The sequence below is a fragment of the Sycon ciliatum genome, chromosome 7 (assembly GCF_964019385.1).
Source record: "Sycon ciliatum chromosome 7, ocSycCili1.1, whole genome shotgun sequence".
Taxonomy (NCBI): domain Eukaryota; kingdom Metazoa; phylum Porifera; class Calcarea; order Leucosolenida; family Sycettidae; genus Sycon; species Sycon ciliatum.
This window is the reverse complement of record NC_088649.1, coordinates 26,003,256-26,023,282: the sequence shown is the minus strand read 5'-3', so window position 1 is coordinate 26,023,282 and position 20,027 is coordinate 26,003,256. Positions and strand designations below refer to the sequence as shown.

Below are 20,027 nucleotides of genomic sequence, written 5' to 3'. Positions count from 1 at the left end.
GTCATTGGACATGTTCAGTCCGTTCGGTTTGCGAATTTAAATAAACACAACCAACCATCCAAACATTGCGTCATCCGGTCCATAGTCAAGCATTGGCGGATGGGGCCCTGTGCATATCTGGTACATCCGCTACTCACTACATGACGTATGAAGGTTGGATTTCGTTGCGGCACTGATTTGTGCTGAGAAGGATCACGAGTTGCACACTCTGGGGGTTATGGACTCTTAGTATCAGGGACTATGCAGGGCTGGAACAGGCGTTGCACACTCTGGGGGCTATGTACTTTTGCTAAGCTTTGTTACAAACAGCAATCTGTGTCGTATTTAGCGCATGCGACACCTTCGAGTACTAATTTGTTGACCCCGCCAATCAAAGTGAATGGTATGTAGGCTGGTACGCGCCTGATACGCGCTGTAAATTCCAACATGCTGGAATTTCCATTTGGGCGCGTTTCCGTATGCATGGCGCACCAAAAGCCAGCAAAAATACGCACAAACGCGTGGTTTCACGCGTACACGCCCCAGTTGTGACCAGAGCTTAAGTCCGAAGATTGAGAACTTTTCCTCAACTTAGAAACAAGAGTTAGAAATGAAAAAAGAAAAAACTGGAGCCAAATGACTTGAGCCCAAACTGCCAGATTCTCAGTCAAAGAACTTGGGGAACACATTAAAAGACTAAGTAACAACTGAGAACATCTGTTTATAGAGAAGTAATGTAGACGACTTATGTATATACTATGTGCTAGTACAATACACAATAACAAAGCTAAACCAGTTAAGTTATGCTATGTCGGGATCAATCTATTATTGCCCTCATCATCTTGCAAATAATAGGTGCATAATTACTAATTAAAATACGACATAATTACTCTGCCGTAGCGGGTTATGGGATATCAGTCTGCCTCAGATTTTCACTGATCTGAAATTGCAGATTTGAAATTTACAATCGGAGGAAATTATCAGGACTGGAAACACACTTGGTTAGCAGGGGCTCTTCACGTCCTGGAAACGTTCCGTTGGAGTAACACCGACTGCATGTGCCTGTCGAGTTTCCTGGACCGAATTGTGGATGCTATGGAAGATGGGTGGGTAAGTGGAAGGGCACCAGGTTATTCCCCCCGGTTTATGAGTAACTAGTTACAATTACTGACACTTCATGCACTGCACTGTTCATCACCGTCACTCTATTAGACGACTTCAGTTGGAGTAGTTGTGGCCGGGTCGCTCTTTGGTTTGGTTATTGAGTAACTGGTCGTGGGTGTAGCAGCCTGGGTAGTGTTAGCGGACTCGTTGCTCTCTGTTGCGGAGAAACAGAGAGGACACACACACAAGCATCTTAGCAAAGCAGACAACGGCATACCATCCCCTCTTCGCAAAATCTGATTTCAAAAATTACTATGGAAACCCACCAACATTTTGACTTTAGATCTTCACTTTTTTTTGTTCCATATTGCTCTCCTGCACTCATAGTGCTCAGAGTGATATTTGAAAGGGGAACACTTAGGGCCCGGTCCCACATGCACTGGGGTTCGCTTCAGCTTGGAGGTTCTGCAACAGCGAGCCTGGTGTCGCTCCAGCAAAACCACGTGTGTATGGTCACGCATACAAACAGGGAAAACTCCTACTTCGGCGGAAAATGAGAGTAAAGTGGGCTCTGGTGCATACGGTACGGACAATAGACGAGGTCAATGACCATCTTGCACGCATTTTATTGCATGGGCATCATACGCATACAAATTTCTTGTAGTAAGTCCTTATACAGCAGACCGTGGTGCTTTCCGCTGAAGCGAAACCGCAGAAGCGACAGTCTTGGTTCGAAAATTTTTGAGGAAGCGGGTTGGAGTTTCCACTGAGGCGGAAGTTCTGCTTTTCGCCGTTGCCATGGAATTGTTCGCTCCTGCGACGTCGCTTCAGTGGATCCACTACTTCCGAGTGCATGTGTGATCGGGCCCTAACAAGTTACGATACAGATGGAAACGCAAATTAGGAATTTCCTCAACTCTGAGGTCACCGGTGCTTCTGTCTATGCAGTCAGCTCAAAACCCGGAAGGTTGTCCCGAGCTCGGTCCGCTTGCCATCAAGAGTAGATAAACAAGTGTGTGCAACTCGCGGATGGGTAGGCCCACGGCAGATTTTTTGTTGACGTAATCTTTTCGACGACGCTCGCGCTGCGAGTCTTTCGGAAAGTTTTCCCTCGTGCTCTTGGCCGGACTTACACTACAAGCCCAGTGCCAAGCACGTGCCCCAGACTAGGCATAGCCCGATTTTGCTAGCAATTATGCTAGCAAAATATTGAAGAATTCTGAAAGGGAATTTGCTAGCAAAACGGAGCAAAATATCGGTGTGTTCGCTGGAAATTTGAAGATTTTACACTTACAAGGTGCATGTGACTCAATTTCGCACAGTTTTAGCAAAACGTGACTCACTTTTTCTCATTTTTGCCAACACTTGATCCACTTTCGGTCACTTTTCCCACATGTGACACAATTTATTTTTTGGGGCAAAAGGGAGCAAAATATCGAGTGGCCTGGCAAATGAAAGCAAAATATTAACGATGAGAAAGCAAAATGTTGTGGCAAAATATCGAAGCTTCACTGGCAAAATCGGGCTTTGCCTACTCTGCACTGCTCTGCGGCAAAATGCGCGTTTCTCTGAAAAAAGGTGACGCCCACAAAAATTCTGCAGTGGGCGGGGGTATTTGCAGATTGTGCAGGAGAGATCCGGAGTTGCGCACTCTTGTTTATCTACTCTTGCTAGTAACTAGTAGCTACCACCATTTCTCTGGTTATTAAAGGTATGTCTTCGCCACCGTATCATTATTACTCAAAAAACTCTTTTCAGGAGCTGTACTGAGGCTTTTAAAACTCTTGTGAAATTGCAAAATCTGGGTTTGCGTTAGGGCTGAAAATCCCTGAATATTCGAACCTCTGTTCTTCTGCCTTCCCAGCTCGAACATCCGCGATGTGAAGAAAATTCAAACTGGAAAACGTGATCCAATCCGCACACAACTTCCGGTCCTTCTGCGCTCGCACTGCACATGAACCATCCTGACAAACAGTCCTACAGCGCAGTACCACAGGACGTGCTACGAAGTTGTTTTGCGAATTCCGTGTGTCCACACGTAACCATATCCATAGCTCAGTGGTTAGTATACCTGGCAACCATACCGCTTTTGGCCGAGCCTGTTCCAATTGCGAGGACAGTAATAGCGCGAAAGAGCGAACCACAGATACAACCATTTTTTTACAAATTGCGTGTGAGGCGAGCCCGTCTGTGAACAGCATGCCCAAGAAAGGGGACGTTCCCTGTAGGTCATGGTTGCATGGCTCGTGCAAAGTAGAGGTCAGAATAGCTTGAGCCTCAGGAATCTGAGGACTTTGAATGACCATTCTACGTTGAGTACGTGAGCCGATGAAAATTTTGGTTGGAGGATACAGAGTTTTGCTCACACGCAGTAAGGCAGCTCTAAAAAAGGCGTGACGGCTATTTTGTTGCTTGTACTTTGCATGTAGCAGCAATAGTTTGAGAGCCAAGATCTGTAGCACATCGCATCCATATGCCAACTGGGGGCGCATTTGGTTGGTACGACCTAGAACAGGATTCACCAGAACAGCGCGTTTGGTTGGCACTGCACCTGTTCTGGGTCGGCCAGAACATGTTCTGCTCGCTCCGGCCTCAAGGCCGGAGCAAACCGAGCAGTTTCACTTTTTCACTGTGAAGCCTGGCGGGAACATCGATTTTGGTCCCAAATGATCACGTGCACACGCTTTGGAGTTGGACTCTTCGTACTGTACACAGTCACCATGGTGACACATACACATTTTGAAGTATGTACTAAGTTTGGCATATTTTTCACAAAAATGTGCTCTGTTTCTGGAGTACCGTGTAGTTGGCATGGGGCTGCGCCATGTGCACCAGCTGTTCGATCCTGTTCTAGATCGTACCAACCAAACGCACCGTGGACGTACAGAAACTAAAAATGAATTGAAAACGCCCACTAGGTTGGTAAGTTAGTAACGATGATTCCGAGACCTTTGGTTTGAGGAGTTACTTTTGCCCCACCCCCACTTCCATCCAATATGCCACCGCCCCCGCTGTGCAGCATCTGATGGTTCTGTGGTATTCAGTGAAAACAAAAACTTACCAGGTGTGGGTGGGTAAAGGCAGGTTGTTACATTTGTACAGACACCGACTCCACCACACTCTTTGCCGCTGTCAGCATCGACCGAACACTGACTGGTGACTCGAGACTTGTCCACGCAGCGTTGCTTGTGGCACACGAGGTCCTTGTTAGCGCCGCTGGCATCACAGCGTGTTCCGTCCTTCACGAGCGATGGGTCATCGTGGCTTCTTGGCGGGGACGCGTACAAACCATTGCACCTGATTATACCGCCATCACCGCGTACGGGAACGGTTTTTGACAGAACATCACTACTGGGTTGGTTCTTTCGAGCAAGTGGAAGGCAGAACAAACTACCACATAGGGCATCTCCAGCCGCACAGGCTGCATAGGTTCCTGGGGTGGAATTGGACGATTTGAAACCACAGTTACCCGTACGTTCTCCAAAAACGTTCATGATCGCGAAGCAATCCTCAGGAGCTGACCCTTGATCCATATCGTTCCAGACACTCTGACACTGGCCAGTTCGTGATTGGCAAACTCCACTCCAGCAGGATGCTTGACTATTGGAGCAAGGCCAGCCGTTGCGTGCGGTCAGGTCCTGTGGACATGTGGCATTCTCGCCGTCGCAGTACTCTGCCACGTCACAGTCGCTGGTGGCGGCACGGCAGACCTGATCCCGGCGTGTCACGATGCGCTTGTTCACGCAGCATGGGTCCGTGTCCGCACACCCTACATTAAACCAACACACAACAACAACATTGGTCAGTATGCCAGACATTGGCATAACAGTAAGAAATCAGTCTACGAACATCCCAAAGAAAAACGTGTGCAGCATGCAAATTATGCCCGCAGCAGACATCGAGAAAAAAAAGATGTGAGGTACTATTTAGGGACCTTCACAGTCTTTGAGGGGCACGGCATGACAGATGAAGCAGACTTTTGGCTTGTAAATCCACGGCCAATACTGTTCTTTTTGTCGAGATGCTGGATGGGCTTGAGTAGGAGCTGATTATTTCAATCCATTGGACCAGAACACATCCCATCCAACATCTACAACGGCCTGGCTACCCGTTCTATGGGGTCTGGTGATGGCGAAAACTCACATCAGGCGATGTAGTGTGCCTGTAATTCCAACCTGTTCTAGTGACCACTGGGGAAAGCTTAATTTCTTCACTCCACTCGGCCAGTGGAGTAGAAAATTTGCATTTCCCTGACATAAATCTACTCGGCTTACATCATCGACAAACCATTCACGGCGGCTGCAAGCAAGGTCAAACCATTATATCAAGAATCCATAATCCTCCAGAGTGCGCAACTTCACTGATCAGATCTGGGACGAAATGCGTGTTGAACGTCATAGTGTGACATCATGAGTAGGGAAAGTGTGAACCGTGGTTGACCGCGTCGACGCAATGACGCAAGTCCGACCCAAACATGACGTAAATCACGGATTACGCCGTCCCACAACCCCATCCTAATTGCGCACTCTGCGGGATTATGGACTCTTGATGATATTAATGAGGCAGGGACACTCCACTTCTCAAAATCCGCTGTGATCAAGTCCCGCTTATGTTTCCCGGGTGACACAAAATGGGCATTTTGCAACAAGCCAGGAGACCAGAAGTTGCTGGGGCCGATGACCGCCGTTCATGCATGCAAGTTGGCTCAACTAGTCCAACCGACGACAGGCAAATCAACTACTACAATGTACCATACTTTCCAGAGGAATCGCCGTACCTGAGTATTATCCGTGCCCAGATTATACCCATTGACCCTTTACATCGTGGTGTATTAATTTTAACCACTGGAGTGTGAGCAGCACAGACCTTTTATTTTTTGGGGGTGTAAATTAGGAGTGTTTAAAATGCGGACTGCAATCCGAACACATGGCATTACTTTCACTGGACATAGATTTACAAAGCGAAAGAAATGTAACTGCAACATGCAGTACGCACGCCGAAGGAATGCAGCGTATTCGCTTCATTAAGTAGACACTTACCAGTCTGGCACCGGTCGCCAATCCATCCTTCAGCGCAGGTGCAGGTGCCGTCTTCATTACACCGACCCTGGTTCAGACATGTTCTGCACTCTGCAGCAGTTATTGTGTGCAGTGCATGACGTACATATTGTTTCAGTGCACAACAAAAATAGCAACAGAACAGCACAGCATGGTTAGTACATGATTCATGATCATCATCGGGTGCAACACGTCAAAGCAGTTTTTTTAAACATCCAGATTACACAACACCCCAGGTGCACTTTGGGGAGATCCACCACATTCAAACGGAATGATTATAGTAGTAGTGGGTCTGGATCTGGATCAGGGTATGAAGAAACGATCACAACCTCAGCCTTATATGCAATGAGTCAAAATAACTGTTTGCATTGACAAAAATGAATATCTTGCTACCTACCGAGTTGGCAATGTTCTCCGTAGAATCTTGTCGGGCAGATGCATTTACCCTCGTTGTCACACTGACCCTGGTTCAAGCACTTGCAGCCATCTGTAGAGATACGATATGTTCATGCATGCGCAACAAGAGCAGGGAATGGCAAGGAAAAGCATCACGGCATGCTATGCAATGAGAAGCATGAAGGGAGCAATTGAACCACAAACAAGTTACCAGCGGTTGAGCCAGACTGTCCAAGCACCAGATTTCCCAGAGTATAAAAGCCACACATCACTAGTTCAACCCCAAAAAATTAGGGGCGAGGCCTATTCTGCGTCAAATTAATTAACGGCGATAGATAGGGAAGTAAAAGTGGGGAGGCTTCCTGCATTTTCATAATCAGTTGAGAGTAGAGCCCACACGCTCTCTTCCATTAACACTGCAATAGTTCAACTCATTTCACAACAATTATTCCAACGTTTCGGCAAATTGCCTTCATCAAGTTCACAATGATGTGCATCCTTCCAAACTATAGGGTAGGTAGCTGCATTTCGTGGCAAAAAAATCTGGGTGTGGAAATACGGTCGTGACATCAGCACCTGGTCATGAACAGTATTTTCCAGAGTAAAATCCACATTCGAGTATAAAGGCCGATTCACAATACAACTTCTAGCAACGCGACATGCGACTTGTGACACCTGCGACGAGCTGCGACAAGCCGTGACAGCGACACACAGTTCACAATCTTTTTTTCATGTATGCGAAATCCTTATGCACTAGTGTGCAGAGGCCACTCGTCAAGATGGCAGCAAATCCGAGAGTACAACAATTTCGACTCTGGCTATGTGCGCGACGGATGCAAATCTCGCACGTGCATGCAAAATCTAGCCTACTACAGATCTGGGTAGAGCAAGTGTGTTGGAACGACGACCTTTTCCGAGAGAGAATGTGGCTCTTTTTATCCTAACATTTTACTGGCCACGCTCTCCCTCCCAGCTTATTGATACGAGTATCTGCTACCGAGTAGAAGTCTCCATCTTCACAGCAGGCCAGGCAAAAGCGAAACATTGAAATACTTTGCTCACTTGATTTTTTGGCTCTTTGAGGTGTTGATGTGGTTGTTGTGTACAACTCAAAGTGACAAACTTGAGACCCCCGCACCACAAAGTTTCGTTTGGCTGTTCAATAAAAGGACATATGGAACCAGGGATAAAAACTATCGTGGCTGCCGGCCAAACTCCTAGTAATGTAATAAACGGGGGTGTGACATTGGTAATTCCAAGGAGACTGTACGCACGGCCATTCCACAACGAAGACGAAACTACGAGCTCAAAAACGCTCCGATTTTCAAACAAAAGACGCAGGAAAGAAGACATGGCCGCAGCGTTCCCGTGTAGCCTTCAAAATGCCTAATTTTACTTCGAAAGCGTCTGGTTCAGGGCAAATTCAGGCCCAATTCGACCGCATCGTACCGTTCAGATTCGCCCAAAATACGAGGATATGTACGGTAGATCCGAATGCGTACGCATTTTGAGTACGGGGACGACTGGCCAGAGTTCATGCACTGCAAACACCCGTGTAGTAGTACTATGCACGTGCACTGCATGAGCACCCAGGGTAGAAACTGTACTCCATTTGCGCATGTCGAACATCACATGTCGCAAAAGTTGAACTTTCTTCAAATTCTGCGACAGGTGACTTGCGACTGTACGCGACAGCTCAGGACAGACAGTTTCTAGTTGCAACTGTCGCAAGTCGCGTCGCAGAAAGTGGTGTTGTGAATCGGCATTAATTAAGCTGCCCTTGAGTATAAGCCACACGCGGATTTTGTTGGTCCTTAAATATAGACAGCAGTATACCCCGTTCACCAGCGGGTTATTTCCATTGTAGTACATGTATAATCCACACAGACTTAGACAGTTTTATCCTGCAGTCTTACCCTTTTCACAGTAGTCTCCATAGAAGACAGTGCGGTTGCACTTGCAACTCAGGTCCTGGGCCAGAACGCCATTAGCACAGTGCTCTGCGCAGAAAAGACAACACAAAAGGCTCCATTGCATCACTCGCTCACAGTTCGCTACACTTGAATGTTCGCAGCATCACAACACACTGAATTGAGTGGAAAGTCCGGTTAAAAAATTATATCAGGGCATGTCGGACTGTGGGTGTTGATTTGAATGGTCCATATCAGTGGAAGCTGCAGGTCCATCGCTAATCGGATATTCCTTATCCAACGTCAGCACCCAGTCAGCTCGGCAAGCGTTGGGCAAGGACACTAAAATTAATATGTTGCCACTTCTTCCACCACCGAATGTAAAGCAGTTTGTACAGTGGTCCATGCTTCATGTGCGTGACGAGGTATCTTGTCATTGTCGATTTAAGCTCAAATTTAAACTCATTTGCTGCTAAGCCAGCGCTGTAGGTGATGCCAATGTATATGATACTCTCGGTAAGGCTCTCAGCCCCATACTATCACATAATTCTACGTCTGCAGGGTGAATAGCTCAGAAATGTTTTCTCCCAGAAACAAAAACACAACCTAAATCTCCTTTCATGAAGTAGTGCCAAAGTTTGAATATATTGCTGGGACAGTCAGACCTCACTTATCCGGTCCTCTTTTATCCGGGTCCCTTGCCATCCGGAAGAAAATCGTTGGTTACCGATTTACAGCATATGCAGTGCATACATACAGTAGGTGTGTTCGATTATCCGGTTCCCTCGCCTTGTTTGCAACTATTCTACGCACATACGAAAGTGTACATGCCTCCGGACAAGCAAGACAAAAACAGGCTTCGAGGATAACCAGTTTTGAAACTGTCTTAGGTCATGTTCGTTTGGTAGGATCGGGATCTCGATCCACCGGATCCACTGGATTCGCACCCTTTCGATTGGTCGAATCCGGATCCTTTGGATTTGGATCCCGTCAACCCACCTCGGGGAGCGGGGTTGCCCGAACCAACGGATCCTTTTTTGCCACGACAACTGCACATTTGGCGGGACCCAACCCGCGGGAATGCCTTTCCTCGCGCCTTGCACAGCAAAAGTTTGGTTGTTTCATTCCTTTGTTATTTTTTGGTTTACCGTTTCAACCATTGCGTATCCTTTGCTGGCAAACAGCCCTGAGTGGCAGCGAAATTCAACATATGGAGATGCGGAACCCGTTGGATCCATGGAGCTCTTTTCCCTCGGGCCACCAACAGTCGACGGGGAAGTTTCGTTTTCTTCCATTTGTGCTTCGTTCCAATTCAACTCACTCCAATTTTGGCTGTTATTGCGGCTTCTACCACTGCGGCTCATTATGCGGCAACTAGCCCACGTTTGAAGCGGAATTCAACACATATGGACATGGAGATACGGAACCCGTGGGATCGGGAGCACTTTTCACTCGGGCCATCAACACGTGGAGGTTTCACATTAGTCCGTTTATGCTTCGTTCCGATTCAACTCACTCCAATTTTGGCTGTTGCTGCTTCTACAACTGCGGCTCATTGGGCGGAAAATAGCCGACATGTACAGCAAAATTCAACATATGGAGATACGGAACCTGTGAGAGCCCTTTTCACTTGGGCCATCAGCACGTGGAGCTTTCACTTTCTTCCATTTGTGCTTCCTTCCAATTCCAATTCAACTCACTCCAATGTTTGCTGTTACTGCTTCTACAACTGCGGCTCATTGGGCGGCAAATTGCCAAGATTGGCACCGAAATTGCAAACATGGCCGGACCAGACCGGAGAGATGATCCTAGTATGGCGAGAATGACGTGAGGGACAACTTTTCCTCGCATATAAAAGGCATTCAGCACGATTGACGGTATCGCACCGGCCTCTGGAGATTTGCCCGATTGCGTAAGTTATACCCACCTGCCTGTGGCATGATCGGAACGGCTGGCACAACGGGAGCTGCCGGAACAGCCGGGACTGGAACAGCCGGAACTGGAACAGCTGGAACTGCCGGAACTGGAATAACCGGAACTGCTGGAACCGGAACAGGCGGAACTGGAATAGCCGGAACTGCGTCTTGCACGTAATCAATTAGCGCCGGTTGAGGTAGGTGTGCTGGCACTGGAGCGTGCTGCTCCTCCGGTACTTGAGTCGTTGACTTGAGCCGGTTGATGTGCACCACCTGGAGTTTCCCTGTATCACAGTGCTCAATCCTGTACACCACGTCATCGATCACCTCGACAACTCGATACGGCCCGGTCCATGGCTTGAGGAACTTCTTTGTGTTGCCTGCTTTCACAGCTGGGTTGTGTAAGCGCACCTTGTCATTGATCGCAAACCGTGGCTTGGTCGTCTTTGCATCATAGTAGTCCTTCTGACGTTTCTGTGCTTTAGCGCCAGCTGATCGAGCGTGAGAAAATGCCTGCTGCAAGGAGATCTCGAGACGAATCATATAGTCAGGTACAGATTTGACATGTTCTCTGGAGTCGTTAAACATAATATCCACTGGCAACTTAAGCTCTCTGCCGAACATCAATCTAGCTGGGGTTTCCTTGGTTGAACTATGTACGCTACTACGATACGCCAGTAAACAGCGTTGAATATGCAGGTCCCAGTCATTGTGATTGGCATTGACTCTGGCACTCAGCATGTTCTCAAGTGTGCGATTCATCCGTTCAACTAAACCATCACTAGAAGGATGGTATGGAGTCGTGCGTGTCTTCTTCATATCTAACAGTTCACAGATGGATTTGAACAAATTTGACTCAAATTGCGCACCTTGATCAGTGTGGATAGACAGTGGCACACCGTAGCGACAAATGAAACCATCAATCAGTGCCGAAGCTATTGTCCTAGCAGTCATATCCGGGATGGCAAACGCTTCTACCCACTTCGTGAAATAATCAGTAATCACAACAATGTAGAGGTTACCTCGATTTGTTCTGGGCAGTGGTCCCATGATGTCCATAGCGACACGTTGCAGTGGAAAGGATGGTTGGTCCACCTTCATCGGAGCGCGAGCGGTTGGTGCTGGGGTACGCCTAGCTGAACAAAGCGCACACGCCTTGCAATGCAGCTCAATGTCAGACGACATAAAAGGCCAATAGAATCTAGCTTTCACCTTCTCTAGAGTACGTTCAGTAGCGAGGTGGCCACCACTACACTCATTGTGCATCCCAGTCATAATTCTCTGTCGCAAACTGACAGGTACAACAAGTTGCAGAAATGAGTTGCTACCATCTACTGAAGTGTACGTACGATACAATAAGCCATCTTGCAGAACCAGCCGTTTCCACTGACTCCACAGACGTATCAAGGTTAATGATGCTCCTTTCATAGCACTATCACTGCGTTTAGGCCTGTCTAACAATGCTTGTTGCCAACCAATCATGCAGTCAATGTCACTGTCTTCCGCTTGAGCTCTGCGAATATCTTCTGCACTAAAAAAATCTGCCCAATTGCTTCCAAGTAAATTGCTATCATCATTCGCATGTTCTGCAGGTTGTGATTCAACGTCAACATTACCCACGTATGCTTGATGTCCAGAATCCTGCGTCAATGCATCACCAGCTGCTGTATCCGGAGAGACTGATGGCACGGCTGTAGGGACAGGAATGGAAGACTGGGAAGGACAGACAACAGTAATATTTGGATCCATTACTGAAGGCTCGGCAGTGGCCGATGCAGGATGCTCCGAATTGTCCGCAGGTTGGCTATGGAACCGTGACAATGCATCTGCGTTGGCATGCTGAGTACCTCTACGGTGGACAGTTGTGAAATCGAACGCTTCTAGTTTCTCCAACCATCTCGCCAGGATACCTTCCGAATCCTTGAAAGCCTTCAACCAGAGAAGGGCTTTGTGATCGGTTTGCAAGGTAAAGTTTGCACCCAGCAAATAATGTTTGAAGTATTGCACAAAGAAGACCACTGCATACATCTCACGCCGAGTTGTGCCGTAGCGACGTTGGCTCTTACTAAGTTAACTACTAGCATACGCAATTACCTGCTCTCTGCCCTGATCGTCAACCTGCGATAGAGTTGCACCAATACCAGTGTCAGAAGCATCCGTGTCCAGGATAAACTTGCGGGATGGATCCGGGTACGTCAGGACAGGAGATGACGTGAGCTTCTGCTTCAGGATATCGAACGCTTGCTGACACTCATCCGTCCACGAAAAGCTTGCCTGTTTCTGCATTAGCTTGTGTAGCGGTGCTGCAATTGTCGCGAAGTCCTTAATGAACCGCCTGTAGTAGGAAGCAAAACCTACAAATCGACGAACCTCGGTTGCAGAGCTAAGTGGTTTGAGACTGGTGACCGAACTGCAATTCTTGGGATCAGAGCTCACACCACCTCCCTTGAACACATGCCCAAGATACGTAACCGACTTGCTCAGAATCTGGCACTTACGAGGCTTGACCTTCAAACCTGCTGCCCGGAATTTTTCAAATACTAGGCGCAGTCTAACCAGATGTTCTTGAAATGTTTTCGAGAAAGTTATGGTGTCATCTATGTACGCTGAACATACGCTTGGCACAAGATCACCCAGAACCATGGTCATCAGGCGCTGGAAAGTTGCTGGGGCATTGCACAACCCAAATGGCATGACTTTCCATTCAAACAATCCAAATGGAGTGACAAATGCTGATTTCGCCCTTGCTGCATTAGTTAGCTCTACCTGCCAGTAACCGGATGCAAGATCTAGGGTTGTGAAATACTGTGCGTCACCCATGTTGTCTATGGCATCATCAATCCGCGGAATGGGGAATGCGTCTCTGACAGTTACAGCATTGAGTTTGCGATAATCGACACATAGTCTAATAGCTCCATCAAGCTTCCGAACAACAACAATAGGGGCTGCCCAAGGACTGTTGGAAGGATCGACTAAACCCTCAGCTAAAAGCTGCTCAACATGTTCACGAACCTCATTGGCATGGTGAAGCGGCAATCGTCTAGGGGCTTGGCGAATAGGCTGGCTGCTAGTGGTCTCGATGTCGTGTTTGGCAACACCGGTAGAGCCAAGATCCATTGCTCCCGTTGAAATTATGTCGCTGAACTCCGAGAGAAGAGACCTGACGGCTGCTGCCTCTTCTGTATCGAGATGACTAAGGTCAAACAACTCAACAGGGTCAGAACACATATCAGCAGCATTACAGCTTTCAGCAGTACAATCAGGCTCATCCGCGGCTTCTGCGGCTTTCTCAACAAAGCAAGATTCGAACATGCCAACAACTGTACCCTTGTTTATAGTGACAGGCCGTGGTAGCAGGTTCTGCAACCTGACAGGAACAGTACTGTTCTCACTCACGGTCGTGACCACTCTAGCTGCACTGACACAAAATGTATCTACGAACGACTCTGTTGGCTCTACCATTCCGCACGATGGAGACATAAACTCAGTGTCACGTAATCTACCTTGCGTTATCAACTGAGAATAGCCCTGTAGAACAACAGATTCAGCCAATTGCACTGGAATGGGGTCTGTTTCCACTCTCTGACATGAAAGGTGCTTGGGCCCAACTCCCTGTGTTAATGGAAGGGTCTGATTGCTCAAGTGCAGACAGCCTTGTCCCAGATCCATAATACAACCGTGCCTACGGAGGAAGTCTATGCATAATAGTACGTCAGGCTCAATGTTCGCAACTACCATAGTGTGCTGAAGTTGGAGGCTGCCAAACTCTAGCTGCACATCCACCGCTCCTTCCACAGTCACGCCACTGCCATCAACACTTCGGACTGATGTAGAAATTTTGTTTAATTTTATATGCTTATGTTGTTGATAGAATGCTGAGCTGACAAACGAAATCGAACTTCCAGAATCAACTAACATGTGGACATCAGTTGTGCATATTGAACTTACTTTGCCGATAACATACTGGCAACTGTCAACAGCAACGGAATGGCATACTACATCGGAAGGCGCGGCGGGCAGCACTTCCGGGCCATGGTGGTTTGGAGCTGACTCTGGACCCTCTATGCCAACTCCCGGCCGTTTCCCGAAGGGCGCTGACGTTGTCCCCGGGGTGGAGGTGCAGTCGGGCAGAACGCAATCAGATGTTCGGCACTCCCACAATGGTAACAGCGGCGCTGTTGTTGGGGTTGCTGCTGGGGTTGCTGCTGCGGTCGCTGCAAAGATGACAGAGCGGTTTCCAATCGTTCCATCCTTACTAATAAGGCATCCAAACGATCTTCCCTGGCAGCACAGACAGCCGCGGCCACTGGCTGAGACGCACTAGTAGTAGCGTCCGCTTGGAGTATGGCAAGTGCTCGAAGTCCTTGCTGCAGTGCCTGGTCAAGAGTTCGGGGGTCTTGGCGACGTACCTCCATGCGCAACTCTCTGCTGTCCAGACCTTCAATGAATTGGTCACATGCCAGCTGGTCCTGCACGAGGTTTGGCAAGGTAGGGTACGCTCTGCGAGACAATCGGCGAATCACCTCGCAGTAATCAGACAACGCCTCCTCACCTCGCTGTCGTCTGGCCTTCAATTCCGCTCTGTGGAGGTCGGTCCTGACGGGTGGAGCAAACCGACCCTCCAGAGCTACCAGTAATTGCTGAACATCCTGGCGTGTCGCGACAGGAAGCGACTGGTAGTAGCACTGCGCATTATCTATCAAGTACAACGGGATGTACTGTGCCTGGTCCTGCGGCGTCCACTCATTAACCAGGCAAACTTGAGTGAAGTGGTCACGCCAAGTAGTCCAGTCCGAGGCTGCTCCACCATCAAAACGTTCCGGAGTTGCCCATGGCCGGATGGGTCGAACGGGAGCTGGCTGGGCGGGCTGAACTGGCTGGGCGGGCTGAACTGGCTGGGCGGGCTGAACTGGCTGGGCTGGCTGCACTGGCTGGGCGGGCTGAACTGGCTGTGCTGGCTGAACTGGCTGGGCTGGCTGAGCTGGCTGAACTGGCTGGCCCGGACGGGGCGGCTGGGCCGGCGGTACTTGCTGGTTAGGCTGTGCTTGGGCCATTCCGAACCAGGAATCACTTCACATTGTCACAACAACAAAAACATAGCATGAAAAAAAACCCCGAAACATCCACCGCTGCCACCAGTTGTAGCGTGGCCCAAGTGGTTGGGCACACAACAACCAACAAGTCTCACCAGAGCAAGGAGAAGTGGTTGAAGAAATGAAGGATGATCTTTCTTCAGAGACAGAGCTTTTTATATGTGCCAAGACTAAGAGAGTTCAGGTTTCACATAACAACGAGCAACGGTTTAGACCAATCAGGAGATAGAGAGATGGCACAGATTCGGCCAATCAGAAGACATGTATTGGAAGAAAGTAAAGAAAAAAAGGAAAGCTTCTGGAAAAAGGTAGGTTCGAACTTCACATGCAAAGGATACTAGTCTTATAACTGTACAGGTTTTAACACACCAAGCTACAGTGACACAGGCTCTAGACTACAATGCAACAGGTACAAGGTTTAAGAATCTGCATGCTCTACAGTGTGTGTGAATGCTCAACCGGGCCAGCACAGCAAAGTGATCACTTATGTCTAAGTGTATTGCTGCACAGGTACCATCCAAAGGGGATGATGAGAGAAACAAATCTAGCATTGTGGATGATGTTGCCGTGACTCGAGTTGGAGATGTAACATAATTGCAGAGATTGAAGTGGGAAAGTATGTTGTACAAAGGGGATGCAGATGGAGAAGTTGGATTGCTAAAATCAACATTGAAGTCGCCACAGTGGACTGCTGACATCCCTGAACAGCTTGCTCAACGTTCTGATCCAGTGTGGTCCAGTAGGCAGCAGAACTATTTGGCGGCCGATAACAGCAGCCGAGGAGCGTTCCATGTCGACCAGGGGCTAGAATCTCCAGCCACAGCATCTCTAGCTCGCACTGTAAATCGGCCCGTTGTCGTAAAGCCAGTGACTCGTGACAATACACAGCAACTCCGCCACCTCGCTGATCAGGTCTTTCTCTTCTGTATAGCTCGAAGTGCGGGATGGACAACTCCTGATCGGACACATCCGGGGTCAACCATGTCTTGGCTATCACGAGAACGTGAATGCCTCGTGTTGAGATGAACGTTTGAACTTCTGCTACCTTCCGCCGAACACTACACACATTCAGAAATCCCACACTGAGTGACTGGGTCGAGGAGGTAGGTGTGCTGTGGGTGTTACATCATAGTTATATTTCGGCACAGCAGACATTGGCATAGCAGATGTTGGCATATGATAATTATACTGGCACAATTACTGTTGTCCCAATCTGCATTGCCACAATGCATGTTTGTATAAGTCATGATGGCACAGATATGTTTGGACGAAACCTGTTGACACTCAAGGCATTTTCATAATGACAGATTGCATGCCTTCTCACCGGCCGGTAGTACCCAAGAAATCGCTCTGCAACAGTGATTTTGGTTGGGAATCTTCCTGAAACATTTGTTGGTATGAGGTGTTTCATTTATAAGGCAAATTAAAGGGGCAAATGAAGCAATGTTTTATTCCTCTGTGTCCGCAACCAACATGATATGCTATTTCGTTATGTTGGTTGCAGACACAGATGAATAAAATATTGCTTCCACAGGGACAGCCATTGATAAAACCACTCTAAAATATAATCATCACTTACTGACACAGAGGATTTTGGCGTGGCGATTAATTGTGGAATTTTGAAATGGATTACTGCGATTTCTAAACGTTACAGTTATGTAATGGGAGTTGCCATTCACTCGGATTGGTTTGACGTGGTAAGGTGCGTGCCGAAGAGCCAATCTATCTAGCCAGCGCTCTCTTAATACATGGCCATGTGCTTGCAGCCAGTCATAGGTTATGAGGTGAAGTCCGTACTCCTGACATGCCTCCTCTGCAAACTGCTCAGTCACGTTGGGTTTCAGTGATGGCGTGGCTGCGGCGTATACCGAGTCGTTGTAATGGAGCCACTTGGCTGCAGGACAAGGGCACATACAGTAGTGGGCAGATAATAGGTACATTAGTAATGAAATATACTCGAATAACGGCTGCCCTGGGCTCTATAGTCGTACTCAATGAAACCTTGTCTGATGGCAGTGTCAGAGCAATGAACTAAAAAAAGAAGGTAATCGATAACCGCTTTGCAGTGATCGTTTCAGCCCTACCCTGAGTATTTGCCGGGCACACACACACACACACACACTTACACACACACACACACACACACACACACACACACACACACACACACATACACACACACACACACACACACACACACACACACACACACACACACAAGGAGAACGATGTCAAAAACCGGGGCGAGAGGTTAAAGTGAAAAAAAATGTTCTATGCATACAAAGAAGGAAGGTTGCCGCTACTCAAACATCTCGATGAGCAGCATGCTGGCTATACCTAAAGCTGCATGTGGCTGGGCAGACCTCAGTGACCAGCAGTACGCCACTGTTGCAAACCACCCCAGTGGTTCTACCCAGTACAGTTGCTCTCGGTGAGACCCGGCCCAGCGTGCAGATTTAGTGCCTTCAACTTGCGCGGCCATTGACGCCGTGGAATTGGGACAAATGTGGCCGCGTACGCATGTACAATACAATGATGTAATCAGAACTGATCCAGGGCAGCCAGCTTTGCACTTTGGGTCTATTTTCACCGAGCGCAACTGCACTTAAAGCAGTCCCGGAGAAAGAAGTTTTAACCAAGCTATGAATAAAACGTACGATGCCGACATAATAATGTGATGAACAAATTAACTTTGTATCTTTATAGTTGTAGTCTCTTGGGGCGTGTTTGATTGGTCGGATCCAGAACAGGGGCGTTTTGAACAGGGGCGTTTGATTGGTCTGCACTGGTCTGCTCTAGGTTTGGAGTGTTCAGAACATGTTCTGACCACTCCGACCCCAGAGGCTGGAGCAGCCAGAGCTTGTTGCAAAGCCCAATGAGAACCTGACATGACTACGCAATGAGTTTCGTTTTTTTGTTTTCATTCGAATAGATTTTGGCATGCCAGTGATTACGAAAGGGCGTGGTGATGTACATGGAGGTCTAAGTGTGATTTTGCACATTACACGGCGGTCCCCACATCCATGATTTATTTTTTGGCTGTCTTCGAAGATTCTTCTCCGGTTGTAGTTGCCTTTCAAGTTTGTTTTGCCTTCGCATGTTGAGCAATGTGAACATCTTTGAAGTCTGTGTAAATTTTGAAGTTCGCGGCATGGTGAGCTATCGTGAGTTCTACAATATTTCAGGCAAAAATATTCGCCGTTCTGTTTGATTGGTAACTGGTGTTCTGACTGCTCCAGTGACTCTAATCTGAATCCGGATTCACCAATCAAACATGCCCTTAGTTTATTTCCTTCTTATCCTGTAGTGTTTTGAGAAGAAGGGAACGAAAACTTTCAATACATAGTTCACATGTCTGGACTGGCTGATGGTATGTTCCGGCGTAGATGCATACAACATGATATTTTTCTAACGAACAAATGGAACAAAATATGCAAAGAATAATTCATGAACGTCCCAGTTGTCACCGTTATGCCGGGTTATGACACAAGCATAGACATGAACTGTTTCTTAGCAGATGGGGTGAATTGGTAACTCGCGTCTGGGTCCGACTCCGGCTAGATGGGTAGGTTTTCCCATTGGAGTGGGAAATCTAAATGAAGGTTGTAATCACTCTTGGCATCGCCTCTCTTTGTCAGTCCTCTAGCCCTGTCAATAGACATGGTTAGCATTTTACCATTCACATTCACTTCGACCGTACGTCGGCCTGTACCATTTTGTGTGTGATTTCAAGACACTGGTTAGCATTTCGGTTTCTGACACAACGATCGACTTGTGACGTACCCTAGTTGGAATCCTACCGTTTCGTTCTTCCGCTAAACAGAGCTTTTTATCGTCGAAACGGTACCAAACCAATGGTATTTTGGGTGTTGGGTACGAGTACGGTTGGATTTAGAGCGAACGGTTAAATGCTAACCATTTCTACACACACAACAAACGGGTACAGGCCGACCGTCGCAAATCGCGTGAATGGTAAAATGCTAACCATGCATAGTATTACTTTCTACCCAATGGTTGCTGGCTACTGAGCATCTCTCTCACGGGTTCATTTGATCACAATCCAACAGCCTACCTTCGCAGATGACATCATGATGGCTTGTTCCATCACTATCATACAATTCTTTAGTCAAACTGTTCTTGCCCTGCTGGTATATGAGATGTTGGTCATCCTTCACGAACGATGTCCATATTGAAGTAGGGTTGCTGTAAGAGCTCGTCACCATCTCGTTGAGCAATGCTTCCATGCAGTCGCGCACACCAAGCGTCTGATTGGTGAAGGAATCATGGTCTACCACGTTGTATCCTCTTCTTGTGCACATCTGGCGAGCATGCGTCAAGTTCGTTTTCTTCTGGCAGCTGTCACCGTCGAGGTGTGGATGACACGGCAAGCTGGCGAGAGCCATCCAGGTGTACGTTGCGTTATCTGTACCCAGGCACTTTGTCTTGAAAGCTGAACATAACACATTACACATGCAAGGCACAGTCAGGTGAAGTAGAAAGCACACATAAACAAGATGTACACTTCCTGAGCAGCGGTAGCATAGTTCAATTGAAAATTATATACCTATGCAA

General features: G+C 47.8%; 1 protein-coding gene across 1 annotated transcript in view; it reads right to left on the bottom strand.

Annotated features, from left to right (window-relative positions):
* Window positions 1–551: 551 nt before the first annotated feature.
* The window catches only part of LOC135820628 (neurogenic locus Notch protein-like), a 28,182-nt gene continuing 8,706 nt past the window's right edge, over window positions 552–20,027 (bottom strand). Inside the window, exons 7-13 of the mRNA XM_065333667.1 lie at window positions 19,528–19,905; window positions 17,035–17,349; window positions 8,453–8,536; window positions 6,538–6,627; window positions 6,123–6,212; window positions 4,145–4,852; window positions 552–1,297 (exon numbers count right to left, since the gene is read on the bottom strand). Coding sequence (XP_065189739.1) covers window positions 1,188–1,297; window positions 4,145–4,852; window positions 6,123–6,212; window positions 6,538–6,627; window positions 8,453–8,536; window positions 17,035–17,349; window positions 19,528–19,905 — 1,775 coding nt within the window. The 3' untranslated portion in view covers window positions 552–1,187. The remainder of the gene's footprint in view (window positions 1,298–4,144; window positions 4,853–6,122; window positions 6,213–6,537; window positions 6,628–8,452; window positions 8,537–17,034; window positions 17,350–19,527; window positions 19,906–20,027) is intronic.